This window comes from Leptosomus discolor, chromosome 5 (assembly GCF_034619465.1).
Source record: "Leptosomus discolor isolate bLepDis1 chromosome 5, bLepDis1.hap2, whole genome shotgun sequence".
In the NCBI taxonomy this organism is placed as follows: Eukaryota; Metazoa; Chordata; class Aves; order Leptosomiformes; family Leptosomidae; genus Leptosomus; species Leptosomus discolor.
The window spans coordinates 35,075,441-35,090,416 of record NC_141395.1 but is presented as its reverse complement, the minus strand read 5'-3'; the positions used below and the strand labels follow the sequence as shown (position 1 = coordinate 35,090,416).

Genomic DNA, 14,976 nt, shown 5'->3' with positions numbered 1-14,976 from the left:
CTAGAATGCTTAAGACCGTTATGGAACACTAGCTGGAATCATTTTGGTGATACCACACTGCGGAGACGGGAGTTGGAGAATCCACAAAAGACTCAATATGAGTTATATCAGGAAACTCGTTTTATAGTGCAGATGCACTTTCTTATATAGCATAGTTTTCCAAAGTCATCATGACTTGCAGTTTTTCATAAACTCTAATTACATAAATACATCAGTCATCTGCTTCTACCTATCACTTTACTATTAATACTAATGCGTTCCGCCTCATACGGATGTTAGCTTCTAATTCTTCTATTCTGACCCTCAAGGCCGAAGCGTCCTTGAGGCCTACTATATTAGTTTAGACAAACTGTTCAACAGAGTTTTCCCTGTGCAGGCCCTCTAGCATTCCATGCCTGTTTTCAGCGAGCTACGCTCCCACACCACACAGCATTTATTTCTCCGACATGTGATTTTCAACACTCGTAAACCAAGTACTGTCAGTAAATGTAACAGCATTGAAACAGTTTTTATTGAATAATTGATAGTTGCATTTACTTTACTAAGTTACTTTTTAAGATGCCGACCACCATATCTTCTTTTTCAGTTTTGGCACCTTGATGGAATCTTCTTCAACTCTTTTTGAAATATCAATCCCAAGGGGAGCTCTAGAAAATAATAAAATTATGTATGTTAAAAATAAACAACATTATTGCTGTATCACACACACATGCAGGTTCAGAGACCTTTTTTACAATGAGCATGGGAGTCACAGCATTTTTGCAGATTCCCTGCTCTCTAAGACTGTGTGACCATTAAAATCGAGCCATACCTAGAAACATCTTTACATTGAGGGAATGTTTGCACTTGTAGCCATTCCAAACTCTGGAAACACAGATGGGTGTTTGGTCCAAAAAAACCCAAAACTAAACAACATCCCCAAAAGATGGCTTTGAAATCACAGCTGCGATAATCTTTAAGAATGTATAGTCTACAGCAAATAAAACAGTATTTTATTCACTGAGATATATAAAGCAAGTTATTTTTGAAGAAGAGTATTTTATAATTTTTCAGTTGAAAATGATAAAACTTTTTTTTTTTGTCCCAAGACCTTTCAAGTCTCTTTTCCTGGAAATGGAAAAACCTGAAAAAAAATTCAAGTCTGAGACCAGCTCATACTTTTGAAATACTAGAATTTTGCTTGGCCATAAGCCTAGGATCTACTTAAATCCATAGAACAAGTCTTACCTAACAAGTCACTAAAAAAAAAAAAGAATCAGTATTATATGTAAAATTCTTTTTTATTCTTTTTTTTTAATTGATTACTCATTACGAATACACAGTTTAACTTGGAGCATTTTATGTCTACAGTAACAGAGAAGCTCAGGGGAGTGTATTACAGCTTAACTTGCTTTGGTTTTCCCACACCACAGTGGTAATAGGAAAATGCATGGAACTGTCATGTAGGATAATTTAAGTTTGAGCCAAAACAAAGATAAATGCCAGACGTCATCATTTGTATTTCACAGCTACATTGAAAAGGAAGCGTTGGTAACTTTTAAAGCTTACATGCACTGCAAAGACGCTCCTCATCAGCTTCTGCTACTCTTTTTAGCTTACCCCTCCTTCCACTTTCATTGACCACAGTGAACAAGTGAAGAAACAGACTGGGAATGAACTGAGTCACTTACTTCGGTTCATAGCGGATGCCGTCAGTACTATGTAGAACACCGAGTCCTGCCCGTAACCTTTCGATGCCATTCCTGAGCAAGAAAGCAGTATGTAAAAATGTACGTCGTAACTATCTGAATGCGTGTATGTTGTGCAGTCACTATAAACAGAAGTTCTGGACTCTGATGTCAGCTTTTAAAGAACATTCTAGAAACACATGCAAAGAGAAACAACTCTTACCATGCAATCATAACACCATTATCAGTGCACAGTCTGGGAGGAGGACATAGAAAAGCAAAGTCATTTGCATCCGCCAAAGTCTGTAAACCTTTTCGGATATACTGATTGCTTGCAACTCCTCCTGATACAACCTGACAGCAGTTTCAAAAAGAAAAAGGGCATTAACTCGAAAGTATTGATGGGCCACACTCAACTAACATCCTATTATAAAAAAAGGTTATCAGATGAAGTTCTGAAGACAGCAATAAATAATGCATTTGAAGATTAAAACGTATCTTTGAAGATGAAATGTATCAGAAAAGAGTATAAGTGAGCTCCTTATGCTAAAAGAGATTCCTGACTAAAAGCATGTTGTAACCAGAACAGCAGTCAAGTACTGGGGAGTACTAGGTCAAGTTATGTGGCCTGAATTGTTACAGATCAGATCAGATGGTATGAAAATCTCTTTCTAGCTTAAAACCAAAACTACAAAAGACTTTTAAATATTTACATGACAATTACTTTAATCCTGGTATTTTAACATACTGACATCTTCCTCGCCTGTCAAGGGAGAAAGTACAAGGCATCTGCATCTTCAAATGATGTTAAACAGTCAAATATAAAAAGGAGAAAAAAAATGTATACCCACCAACGTTGCATCTTTGGATGATAATATGCTGGTTTTTATGCAGAACAGCATGGCTCGATATGTCCGCTGGATGATATGAACAGCCACTGCATGCTGTACAGCAGCAGCAATATCCTTAACACAGGACAGGATCTCACCTTCTTGAATACCTATAAAAATGTGTGATCAGATGGGTTTTCCTGACTATAGATCATCAAAAACATGGCTTATATCTCACTTTGTTTAAAAATACCTTCTTCCTTCTCTTTTTGTATAATGGCTTTATTGACAAGGTTCTGAAGTCCAGAAAAAGAAAAATCACAGTTACGGTACTGCTGCATGGGAAGTCTGAACGTGTGCTGTTGCCGGTTCCCAGTTTGAGCCAAGTGCTCTATCGCCTTCCCTCCAGCCATGCTGTGGCACTCCGGGTGCTTTCTTAAAGAGAGTCTTCTTGCTACCTACGGAGATAACGAACAACTGACTCGCAATCACTACATTAATTCCTCCTGTAACTGCATCACTGTATTGTAGTCAGCGGAGTAACACTGGATACCACAAAATCCAATCCGATGTGAAATTACGTACAGTAAGGGCACAGTAAGGAGAAGGCATACGCCAGCTGGATTTTTTTTTTTTTTCCTGGAGTATTAGAAATGCAATTCTAGAACAATCTGGGCAAACATGAGGATCAGTGAATTTTGCAGGAAACATTAACTACCCAAATTTTATGCTACAGGAAACACAAACGGACTGCCATACTGCATTACCAGATAAACAGAAACAAAGTTGGTTTCCACTTTCAACAATCCACTTTCTGACTCCACTCACACCCCCACTTTTTTAATTAATACACACAAATACTGTTTAAAAAGTCTGCTTGTGTTTGAGAACAATACTGACCTAGAAAACTTAGATTCTGAAAGCCAAAGCAGGCTTTTCAAACTGTACAAAAAAAACTGGTAATGTTTTAATATGTATTGTTTTAAACCTGACAGCATCATTTAAAACACCACTATCAATCTTCTCTATTTCATACAACTCGTTTGTACAATGGGTGTCAACAAAACTTCCACCACCAGTTTTGGTTGTGTTGTCTCTTTGCTAAAGATATAATTAATTTACATATGTTACAACTGATGCTATGCATAGATTTTTAACAGCCTCTTGCATCTTAAATCTATGGTATTTCAAAATAGAAAAGTTAAGTAAGGCCCACATTGCGCTGTATTACTGTCCTTGGGCTGATGACAATACTACCATTATGTAGTATAACTGCAATAAAAAGAAAATACTAGATTCACTTATGTAAGGGAACATTACCTTATCCAGCATGTCACCCGGTGCTATATCTATGGACTGTCCAAGCAGAAGGAAATCCGAAACTCCTCGTGCTACTGCCAAAAGGCAGTGGCCTCCAGAGAGTAAAAGAACTAAGAAGGGAAACTCCACGCGATGAGTCAGTCTGATGGTCAGCGCGTGAGCCTCCATGTGATGAATGGGTATGAACGGCTTCTGGTACTTGTTCACCAAGTTCAAGCTGTACTGCAGCCCCACTTCAAGGCTTAGTGCTAGTCCTGGTTTTACTGTAGTTGCAATAGCTGCAAGTTCATGTACAGAAACTCCACTGACACTAAGTGCCTCATTTACTACTTGCTTGATGTTTTCTCTGTGAAGCTGCTGTGCCACCACAGGAATTATTCCACCTGTTCTAGTAAAAACAAAGAATTACAATATGTTTGATTTCACATCAGATAGAATGGCATAAAACCAGATTTCAAACACCTCTTAACCTTGCCATACCCCGCCTGTTTCCTTAAGTACATTCTCAAATGCCTTGTTTAGTGTAAATGCTCTCTGAAGAGAGCCTAATTATCACTGGGAGGTCAGAAAAGGATGTTAACTTGCCTTTTTGCTACACGTACCTCTTAAATCTATCTCAACACTGTTCTAAAACAACGTCTGTAACTTCACATTCACAAGCCCTTCACTTGTCAATTCACGTACTTTGCCACCAATGCCTGTATTTGATTAATTTTCCCTTTAATAAATTGAGCCATTTGGTGGTTTTAACAGTAATAATGATTTAATCTTTAATTCAAGCTAGGTAAGTAATCTGGTTTTTTTGAAAGAAAATACCAGAGGAAGCTTGTTAAATGCACAGCATTTCTCTCCTCACCCTTAGTAATATCTGAAGCAGAATGTGCTGGGGCCCAAGGGACAGGTCCTTACACGCACCCACTTCTTACCGAGTTTTCTGGAGACGACTTTTATACGGATGCTATTACAAGTAAGAATAACAATAATATCATTACTAAGGCGAAAGCCCCGAAAGAAGTGCATCCCTACTGTAAATGGACTTCCTTCTGAGAGTGCAGCGCCTCTCCCAGGACGCTGCCGGCCTCATCCACCACAGCCGCCCCGGTGTCGTCGCAGCTCGTCTCGATTCCCAGAACGAGTTTCTGAAGACGCTGTTCTCCCGCGTGGGCAGAGCTGCTTCTCAGCCACGCAGTTCGGCCGCGTCTAACCGATTTCAGAAGGCTTGCGGCAATGCTGTTCATCGCTAAAAACCCATCTGGTCCTTGTGTCTAAGAAAGGACTGTACAGGTTATTCTTGCGGGAGGGTTTTCAAGCCTCTGCTCTGGTCCGCTTTGCTGAAGAGAGGGGCATTACTTTTCAAGTTACGAATGACCACACGTGGTTTTTAAGACCCTAAGAAAAAAAAAAAACAATCCAGGAGGTGGGCGCTGAGCTTTGTTTTACCCCCGGCAGGGCCCTTCACCCAGCTCGCCGCGCAGGGCGCCTCCGGTGGCCCCGGGGGAGGGAGGCGAACCGCAGAGCAATCCCATGAGCCACAGCCCCGCGGCCTCCCCCGCGCTCGGCCCGGTGCCCGGCCGCCCTCTTCGCCGCTCCACCGCCCCAGCCCCACTCCCAGCCGCACCAGGCCGGCGGGCCCCCCTCACGCCGGCGCTCGCAAAGGCGGAAGCCGCGCCCCGGCCCCCCGCTGCGCCGGGGCTGCACCGGCCGCCCGGTCCCACCGTGGCGCTCGTCCCTCAGCTGCCCCGCCGGGCGCGGCCACCGCGCAGTGCCGCTGTGCCCTTCTACCACGACTTGTCGCCACCTCATGCCCCTCGCCGTGCTCTGTTCCCAGCGCGGCGCTGACGGCCGCGGAGGTCCGCCCTCCCGCGCAGGGACAAGGTACCTCCGCGGCGCGGCCCGGGCAGCGGCGCTCTCCCGCCCACCGGGGCCGGCGCAGGCGCGGGGCGGGCGGCGGCGGAAGCAGCAGCTGCGGGCTCTGCTGCCGCACCCCTGCCCGGCCGGAAAGAAAAAGTGGGCGTCTGAGGGCAAGCCAGCTGAATTACGCAAGCCGAGAGCTCCCTACGCTGCCCTGAGGCGTCCCTGCCCCGGTACCTGCGCTCCCGGCCCTGCCAAGCGCCCGCCACCACCGCTCTGCCTCGGTAAGTTCGGTCCGTGCCTTAAAGCCCTTATCACTTGCACCCAGACCGGTGATTTTCAAAGCGCTGGCACAGCCCTGTGAGGGACATTATTTAAAAATTAGCCGCCAGTTACCAATTTCTGTACAGATAACACCATGACTTCCAACTGCTAAAAAAAAAAAATCATAACTCATTACTTTTTTATTTATTATTTTTAAAATTTTTTGCCAGCTCACTGGCTGTCACTGCAACCAAAATGTAAATCAAGTCTTAAATGGAGTCTTCTGTTAATTCTGAGCCGGTTTTGGCTGCCAGAAAGACTTTAAATTAATCCTTTTTCCAACATAGAGAAATAAATGCTCAGAGCTGTACAAGTACCTCCTTCACTGCAGTTCCAGAGTTGATTATATACAGCATTACTCGGTGCTACACAGTACCCCCACAACACAGCATTCCTCCACAGTTCCAAGACATGCAAATTATCTGTACCTTTTTCTGCAAAAGCATACCATTAGCCCATGTGATTTGCCTAGTCACCTACTTCCAGCTCGGCTTCTACTCTAACTTACAACCTACAGTTTCTCTTACGTGTTCTCACATTGCTGCTCTATAATGGAGCTGCTTCTTTAACAGCAGCGACACTTTTCCTCCACCATTACAGGCCTCTCAACCACCGAAAAATAACCCACCAGTCAAGTATCAAAGAAAACGGTGAAAAATCCACACCTTAGAAGAAACTTCAATTTTTCAGGATGTCACATTTACACATGGAAAAGTCAGTATCCTGGTAAGCAAAATGAAATAAACACAACAGTGGCAACTTGTAAAAGCGTACATAAACTGAGCTATCGAGTTGATGTAGAAATCCCCTGAGCTGACAGTTAAGGACTTTCTTCAGTCTTTATGACAAAATAAATCACAAGAACAGATAAGGCATGAATTATACCATCAGTTTATACTAGCTGTAACAGTACGTACTGCGAGACAAACTTTTACCATGCAATAACGAGCACAACCACCTTCAATTCCATACAGCAGAAACTAGCTACTTTCACTTAACCTAAGAATGTGGCCTCGCCAGTCCTTGGCATCAAGGACCCGAGATTTGTATGTGAAGTTACCACTTGCGTTATGGTTGACTGGGTAGTTGTGAAGCGCTGCTCTCCGTTTCAGCTGCTACTCGCACCTTCCTCACAAGTCACTTGCACCAGCCAGGCATATGTACAGTCTTAGATTACGCTTTGGAGCTGGGCCTGCCCAGTTCTTCAAGGAAATCTTTCTTCTAGAGGTTTCCGATTCATGTTTAAGTATTTGAAGGCATCTTCTTATAAACTCGGCTTTCATCCCAGACAGCGCTGCAGAAGTGGGAACTGTATCTCGGATGGAAAAGCATCTCTCGTTGAATACAATCGGATACACGGCACAGTAGGCTGCTTGTTTCCTTCACCTGGGAAGCAGCAGTAGCCATGTCAGGGGTGGTCAGCGTCAAACCTTCTGCTTAATATTTATTGATGCCAAAGATTCGAACGCCGTGCAACTGTGGCAGCTTGGGGATAAGCACGGTCAGGAGAGAGGTTGTGTTGAGGATAAAGTGTGTTGGATCATACTTTGTGTAGAAACTCGCCAGGAAGTACCTGCAGGAGAAAACAGAGCAAGCTTAGCTGATGACACCCTTGTCTAAAAAATAAACAAAGCACAACTGAAAAAAGTGCTTTAGTAATCAGTAGTATTTTACTGCTTAAGAACTGATCTATTCCTGTATTAAATATCTCGCCTGAGGTTCTAGAATATCTACAGTAAAGTGATGGACTAAGTCTCTTCCCATACTTCCCAAGGTGCTAAAAAGCACCTCCCAGCTAGTGTTTTCCTCCAGCACTTCTCCCCGCCCCTCAAGCCGGAGTCTCTTGACTTCTGCAGCTACAAGCCTGATTTATGATACACTTTTAAATAGTGTAAGATCTGTTACCAAAATATTCACAGTTCTGCTACCCTAGCAAGCTCAATGACCAAGCATTTGACATTTTTCAGTGCAAAAATCATTTATGCTGAGCACATCTGTGACTGGCATGACTTCAAAATGCTTCCTATCTGCCAGATGTTTCCAGCATGTTTTTATTTTAAGGTAGTCCACAACCTGTTTGACTGCAAGAATAAGGAAACGTGCCTCAGAAAATCCAATTCACTACTAACTTTTTTACACTTTGAGCCAATACTTTCATCTTGTTATTTGCAAAAACTAGTCACTGAAACGAGGCTATCAGATTGTTGGGTTTTGGGGTTTTCTTCCCAGCAAAACAGAGATGTTTATTCAGCTACTTATGCATTATTAGTAAAGTGCTACAAATACAAGTGGAAAGTGGGAAGTTTGAAGAAAGAGGATTTTTTGAGGAGTTATATATATTTTTTCAGTTTCTATCCTTTGAGAACAGACTTTATAAAAATGACACAGGATTTTATCAGCCCGCCACCATGCAAGTGTCAACTTCCTTCAGGGAAAACCAGACTTTTTAGACTTGGATATTAAATATGCATCTGATTTCCTTTAGTTACACAACCATACCTTTGTTAACAGAGACAGGCAGTGTAGAATTTCTAATCTATTTACGTAACTAGTGTAAACAGAAGACAATCTATACAAAGCAAAACCGACATGCAAAATCCTGGACCCTATTCAGTGATGACTGCCACAGTCCTCGTACCTCCCAACTTGCAAAATGGTTAAGAAATGCTGCCATGTGCTAAAGGCAATTAGTTTAGATTTTCAGTATTTATGACTTCACAGCCTCTTGAAGAAATTCAAGAGTTAACAGTAAGTTTTCCTCCCAAAGTTTCTGATCTTTAAAACCTGCCCCATTAAAAACTGTTTACAAACTTCGACTTCAGTATGTGAACTGGAGTGTCAGGAGCTGCAGGAAGACTGTTGATGATACAGCCTGTAAATATGTACTCCCTACCTCGCTGATACAGAAACAAACAAGAAAAAAAAAAAAAAAAAAAAAAAAAGAGATAAAATGCTCTTAGAATGTAAATTTCAACACATTTTGTTGCAGCTTTTGAAATAATGGGTTTATGATTCAATTAATCCATAATATAGTTTTGAACTCACAGAATTATAGGAGAGATTGTGAAGAATTTTCTTGAGGATGTAAATTGTACTCCATAATCCAGTTGTTCCCAGTGTGTTAGTAGCCTAGCCTTCCCCTGATCGGGTGTTTCAAAAGGAGTCCCCTTTACTGCATGTAAAAACACATACATTCCCTGGGAAAAATAAAAAGAGAATACAGTGGTACTTTTAGCTATATTTTTTTTATAATTGTTACATTGTTCAATGCATTGTAAAAACAGAGAGTAAATGAAGTCTCACCCAGAAGAGCTGCTAACCTGTAATGACAAATTATCAAAGAGAAAGGAAGAGACAAGAAGCAATTCGCCTGAGGTTGTGTAGTCAGTGGCACAGTCAGAATTAAAGCCAAAGTCTCTGTGACATCCGATCCACTGCCTCATCTTCTACATTAGATGGCAAAAATTGCATGAAGTAACATAATTTTAAGGAGCTCTCTAACAAGTTCAGGGCTGACAATTTATATCATCCCTTTCCTAACACAGTGTTGAGTTATGAGGTAGAGTCTTCACAAAGCAAAAATCTACGAATACTGGCAATATTACAAGAACTTTTGAAAGATTTCTCAGCCCCCTCACCAGCTTCAAATACTTGGAAGCTGACTACCAGCAACCTGCTGAATACCATCTGTCCACCTCTTTGCTGCTTCTGCATAACCACACTGGACTGTCTTTGTGATTGTTTCTGTTCGATGGGAGCATGCCATATCTGGTCTGTTCTGAAAAATCAGTCTGGGACCACTGACTTCAGATGGGGGAGGCCGCCCTCTTCCAGCTTTAACAAACATTTACGTTCTATCAAAGTGAGCACACCAACTCCAAGCAAGAGTCTTTATCAGAAAATACCAAAGACTTCTTTCTCTTTCTTTCAGGTTCTTTCTTATGCACATACAGAAATTGTTATAGAAAGCTTTATATAGAAATATCAAATTTCTTCCAAATTCTTATAAAGGAGGTGAAATTTGAGCAAGTCACTTCACATTTTCTTCCACATTTTTTTTTGGAACAGCCCCCTGATCAGAGGCCTGTTAACCTAAGAGAATTAATTTGCTTAATTAATTCTTTGATTCATGATGTTTACAGCATCTCAGGTTTAATAACTTAACCAAAAAGGCACTGTTAGGACAGATCCAAATGCCTACTATGCATTTTATTTCACACTGGTACTTGCAGAAAGGACCACTAAAAATGCTTTCAAGGTCAGCAAAGAGTTTTCCATTAGTGGGAATCCAAGATTTTGTTTGTCAAACCATTGAATCATCTTGTTTCCAAAAAAGTGCCATTTAAATGCTGAAATAGCCAAAAGCGCAGTTTACACTTATCTTCTAGTGCTCCACTTGCCAGTGAATGCTTTCACCCCTGCTGTCATTGTAGCTACTTGCCATGAATTTGGTAAGGCATTTGGGAAAGAATTAGTAATACTTGTCTCTGCCAGCATCTTCCAAAGTCAGGCATGTCTGATGCTGTCGAAGATAATTATGAAACGCAATCCCACTATTAGTTTTAAACTTATCTATAAAAAGCTCGAATGAAAAAAAAAAAATTATTTTTTTTTTTTACAGAATTCAAGAGGGTTTTATCCAACCTCAGTCTTTAAGTGAACTGTCATTTTCCTAAATAAGGAAGAAGCTATGTTTTTGTCAAGAATTCTTTGCTGTTAATCTTGGAAAGCTGAGTTAGCAAACCTCAAGTATGATGTAAATTGCTGGATTATGGCCCTCTTTTTTGTAAGCTTGGCAGACCAATATACATACTTTCAGTAGTTTAAATGAAGAAAAGTGTTGGCAGCAGGTCAAGGGAGGTTCTCCTCCCCCTCTACTCTGCACTGGTGAGGCCACATCTGCAGTACTGTGTCCAGTTCTGGGCCTCACAGTTCAAGAGGGACAGGGAGCTACTAGGGAGAGTCCAGCGGAGGGCTGCAAAGATGACGAGGGGACTGGAGCATCTCTTCTACAAGGAAAGGCTGAGAGACCTGGGGCTCTTTAGCCTGAAGAAGAGAAGACTGAGAGGGGACCTTATCAATGCTTATAAATGTCTACAGGGCAGGCGTCAAGAGGATGGGTCTAGGCTCTTCTCAGTGGTACCCAGCAACAGGACAAGCGGCAACGGGCACAAGCTGGAGCACAGGAAGTTCCACCTGAACATGAGGAAAAACTTCTTTACGTTAAGGGTGACAGAGCACTGGAACAGACTGCCCAGAGAGGTTGTGGGGTCTCCTTCCCTGGAGATGTTCAAAACCCGCCTGGACATAGTCCTGTCTGACCTGCTGATGGTGAACCTGGTTTAGCAGGGGAGTTGGACTGGATGATCTCCAGAGGTGCCTTCCAACCCCTGCCATTCTCTGATTCTGTGATGACAACATTATAGCATCCTGCGGAGAGGAGGCAGAAAGATTCTTAAGGTCTTCAGCTTCCAAATCCTTTTGCATACAAAAGTCATCACACAAATCGCCACCCACTGAATAACAAATGATTTGAGGGCTTGGGTCAGGGTAGTCCAGTTTTTCCCACTGCTTCAAGGAAGATTCTTCTTATGTCATGTATAGTGACAAAGTTGTATGCTGAAATAATTTTGAGCTAAAATTTTTGGGGCTTGAGCAGAAATCAAAGCAAGAAGAAAAAGAACACATATGTTTCTGTCCAAGGAAACAGGTAAAGTGCTAAAATAAAACATTTTGGGATACTAACAGATTTATCTAAGAAACATTAGTAGATAATATCCAAGAATCAAAAATGTGATATATTTTATGGATTCAGCACAGCTCTCTAATAATATACAAACACTGTAAAAGTTTGTTGGCGTGATGATTTTATGTTTGCAAGACTCTAGCACAATTAAATTCCTTTTAAAAGAATACATAAACTATGTAAGTAATATTCCACGTCTTTTGTGCTTAAACCCAAAGTGATTACCTGTCACTCTTCCTCCCAAAACCAGCCAACTTGTTTAACAGTGGATAAGCCAAGCAGAGGTGGTGTTTTGGCCAGCTGGATTTCATTATCCATACAGCCTGGCTATTTTTCTCTTCTCCTGCTACTAAAACCAAATACGTATAAACTACTTTTCAAATTTTGTTACAAGAGAGGGTACTTACCAGGTTATGAATCACATTTGTTAAAGTCCAGGCAACAGGGACACTAAAGAAAGGAATGCTGAGCAAGACAATGTGCAGCATGCCAACTCCAAGTGCATACGTCAGCCACATTCCACGACTGTTCATCACCCGTGTGTTTGGATTTACCTCGCTGTGGGCAACTCCTACATTCATTTTTACCCTATAAAACAGATCTGTTTGAAAATTGAGACTACTGTTATAGAGATAACACAGGCAATATTTGAATTTGGGAAAAGGCTGTTTTGAATAAGCAGGTCTGGAAGGAACATAGTGCATAAGCCAAGATGTACCTCAAGATCTTCAAAGTATGGTTTATAGAGAAGTCAGTACAAAGGGGCTCTTGAGTACTGTTTGTTTAGAAAAAGCCTAAACAAATAAAACCCACAAGCCACTACAGAAGTAACATTTAAATAAAACAGTAACCTGAGCTGTTAGAAGCTGAAGTTGCAAACCTGTAAGAAACCAAACTTTGTAACTTTTGTCCTCTAAATTCTTTTCTCCATCCCCAACAATATCTTCAGTTCTTTTCCGCTTCCCATATCAGACATTTTCCTCCCATTTCTTTCTCATGTAATTGCTAGTGAAGAATCCTGCATATACCAATTGCCCAGCCACCTACTGCTAGAATGAACAAACAAGGACTAATTTATGCCTCCTTTTCTTGCAGCAGAGTGCAGATTTCAGATTTTCCTCCTCTCCCCATCTGTTGTTTGCAGACAGACATTTCCATCTTTCAAATCTGGCTGAAATTAGCCAACAGGTTCAGAAGCTTTCTAAGTGACAGTCATACGCAGAGATACACAGAACAATTTCATAACGCTGATTTCTTCAGGAGATTGGCAGAACTTACTCAAGGTGACACTCTTGTCCTATTGTACTAAAATGTGTAATGACGATTAAAAAAAAAATTCAATGCGTACTTTGTACTCATGTGAGACTATTTATATTCACTTATGGGATTGCGATGGAGACTTCTTAACTTCCTTCTAAATCGCTCTACAAAAGCATTGTTTAACCAGCAAAAATAGTTTGCTTTTCATGGTAAGTTTGTTTCTTATACTTGCTTAGTGCTGTAAAGCAGTGTAATACTTAATTATTTTACAATATCAACAGTAGGCTGCAGAATAAAAATGGATGCGATGAACCTGAAACTAAACCGGGGCAGTACTGATTTTAATCAATATTTCTTGCAAACTATTTCAAAACGTGGCCAGGGAATAGTACCTGAGCTAGGTGAAGTGTGATCGTTCCTCCCGCCCTGGGATGCGGCACCGCCGGTGAGCGAGTACCTAGGCACACACCTTGACACAACCTACCATCTCTTCCTGTATTTCCCTCATGTTTCTTGTCTCGTCAGACAAGAGACCTCATCAGACAAGACCTCCTCGCAGCCCGCTGTATCCCCGTGTTTCCTCTCGCTCCGCCAGATGCCCAGCTGCACGGGAGAAGCGGGATGCTCTCCCCACAGGCCCGCCACGGGTCGCCCCCGCAAGAGCCGGGCCCTCCCCCGGGGAGCCGCCTCCCTTCTCGGCCACGACCCTGCGGGCTCCCCGGCAGAACCCCCTCCCGCCGCCCCAGCCGCTGCCGCAGGGCCAGGCCTAGCGGCAGCCGCCGCTGAACACCCCGGGGCCTACTTCGCAAGCACCGGCGCGCAGGCGGTACCGGTGGCCCAGCCCGCCTTCCTGTCCTCCACCTCCCGAGCGCGGCCTCACCTTTCCAGGGACCCACCGGCTCAAGTGCCGCCAGCCGCCCTGTGACCGCGGCCGCCGAGGAGCAGGAGCGGAACGCTAGACCGCCGGCCGCAGGTAGAGCCCGCCGGCTGCCCTGTGGGCAGGGCTGCCGGCCAGGGGCGGGGCTAGGCCGCCCGTGCCGCCCACAGGAGCGGTGGTGCCGCAGACGTGCAGGTAGCGCACACCTGGGGCGCTGCGGGGGGCGGGCGCCTGGGGTAGGCGGAGGGGTGAGGGGTGGTGTGGGGCAGCTGCCTGCCTGCTCACCTGCCGCGTCTTCTGAGGCCCCGGTCGGGGCGAGGAGGCTGCTTCTCCGGGCAGCTGGCGGCACCGCGGCGGGAACTGCTGCCGCCCTGGGCTGCGCGGGACGGGCCTGGGTCCGGGCCTGGGTCCGGGCCCGGGTCCGGCCTGGATCCGGGCCCGGGTCCGGCCTGGGTCCGGGCCCGGGTCCGGGCCTGGGCCCGGGCCCGGGCCCGGGCCTGGTGCGGCGGCCCCCGAAGCGGGGACGGGCCTGCCGGGGAGCGAGGCCCGCCGGCCGAGTCGGGAGCCGCGCGTCCCTCGCGGCGGTGGCTGCCGTGCCCTGCCCTCCCCTCGCCTCCCCGAGGGGCGCGGCACCCTGTGCTTTTCTTAGTGAAAAGCAGAACCGGGAACTGGGGACCGTTTGTGTGGTTTTAAGTGAGGTCAAGGGTGACCGTCCTCAGGTTTTATCTGCAGTTTTTCTCCATTTTTTTTTTTTTCCTCATAAACCGAAGAATTACCTGAGTACAGGTCAGGTGGGCTCTTAAGAAAGATGTCTGTTGGAAGGGGGTTTGGGTGCTGCTGTAGAAATCTGTGAGGCTGCAGCTATGAAGTTTAACGAGGATTTTGTTAGCAGTTTACCTGATGGCGTGCGGTATTACAGATGTTTAGAGAGCCCCGGTTGCTGGGGTGTCTGACTTGGTTTAGAGGGGTAAGAGGATTGCATCAGTGATGGTGCTCAAACAGAAAATACTATGCTTTCCCACTGAGCACAGGTTATAATATGTCTGGTCAGTGAGGAGCTGTAGTAGTACTGTGGCCTGAGCTGACATAAGTCTCTTTTAG

The 14,976-nt window shown here is 44.0% G+C and overlaps 2 protein-coding genes across 3 annotated transcripts; both read right to left on the bottom strand.

Annotated features, from left to right (window-relative positions):
- Positions 1–489: 489 nt before the first annotated feature.
- On the bottom strand, positions 490–5,331 carry OSGEPL1 (O-sialoglycoprotein endopeptidase like 1). Of its 2 annotated transcripts, none has more exons than XM_009959767.2 (7): positions 4,844–5,331; positions 3,818–4,205; positions 2,751–2,955; positions 2,519–2,667; positions 1,891–2,021; positions 1,671–1,742; positions 490–647 (listed from the first exon to the last, which is right to left on the bottom strand). In XM_009959767.2, exons 1-7 carry the CDS (start codon positions 5,053–5,055, stop codon positions 554–556), a joined length of 1,251 nt encoding a protein of 416 aa, XP_009958069.1. In that variant the 5' UTR covers positions 5,056–5,331; the 3' UTR covers positions 490–553. The 2 variants fall into 2 exon arrangements, with proteins under 2 accessions (XP_009958069.1, XP_086322311.1); XM_086466185.1 differs by having other exon boundaries at positions 3,818–4,200; positions 4,844–4,944.
- A 1,383-nt stretch (positions 5,332–6,714) lies between these two features.
- Positions 6,715–12,339, bottom strand: ORMDL1 (ORMDL sphingolipid biosynthesis regulator 1). Its single transcript, XM_009960537.2, has 3 exons — positions 12,146–12,339; positions 9,038–9,189; positions 6,715–7,565 (listed from the first exon to the last, which is right to left on the bottom strand). Exons 1-3 carry the CDS (start codon positions 12,317–12,319, stop codon positions 7,430–7,432), a joined length of 462 nt encoding a protein of 153 aa, XP_009958839.1. The 5' UTR covers positions 12,320–12,339; the 3' UTR covers positions 6,715–7,429.
- Positions 12,340–14,976: the final 2,637 nt, after the last annotated feature.

What these genes read in the sequence shown, in the direction of transcription:
- OSGEPL1 (XM_009959767.2), bottom strand. Translation starts at nt 5,055, where the DNA reads ATGAACAGCATTGCCGCAAGCCTTCTGAAATCGGTTAGACGCGGCCGA. An exon ending in CATCCAAAGATGCAACGTTG is followed by an intron (nt 2,022 to 2,518) that starts GTGGGTATACAT and finishes AACTGCTGTCAG; the next exon opens with GTTGTATCAGGAGGAGTTGC. An exon ending in GGCATCCGCTATGAACCGAA is followed by an intron (nt 648 to 1,670) that starts GTAAGTGACTCA and finishes ATTATTTTCTAG; the next exon opens with AGCTCCCCTTGGGATTGATA.
- ORMDL1 (XM_009960537.2), bottom strand. Translation starts at nt 12,319, where the DNA reads ATGAATGTAGGAGTTGCCCACAGCGAGGTAAATCCAAACACACGGGTG. An exon ending in CAAATGTGATTCATAACCTG is followed by an intron (nt 9,190 to 12,145) that starts GTAAGTACCCTC and finishes TATTTTTCCCAG; the next exon opens with GGAATGTATGTGTTTTTACA. An exon ending in ACAATCTCTCCTATAATTCT is followed by an intron (nt 7,566 to 9,037) that starts GTGAGTTCAAAA and finishes TTTCTCCTGCAG; the next exon opens with GTACTTCCTGGCGAGTTTCT.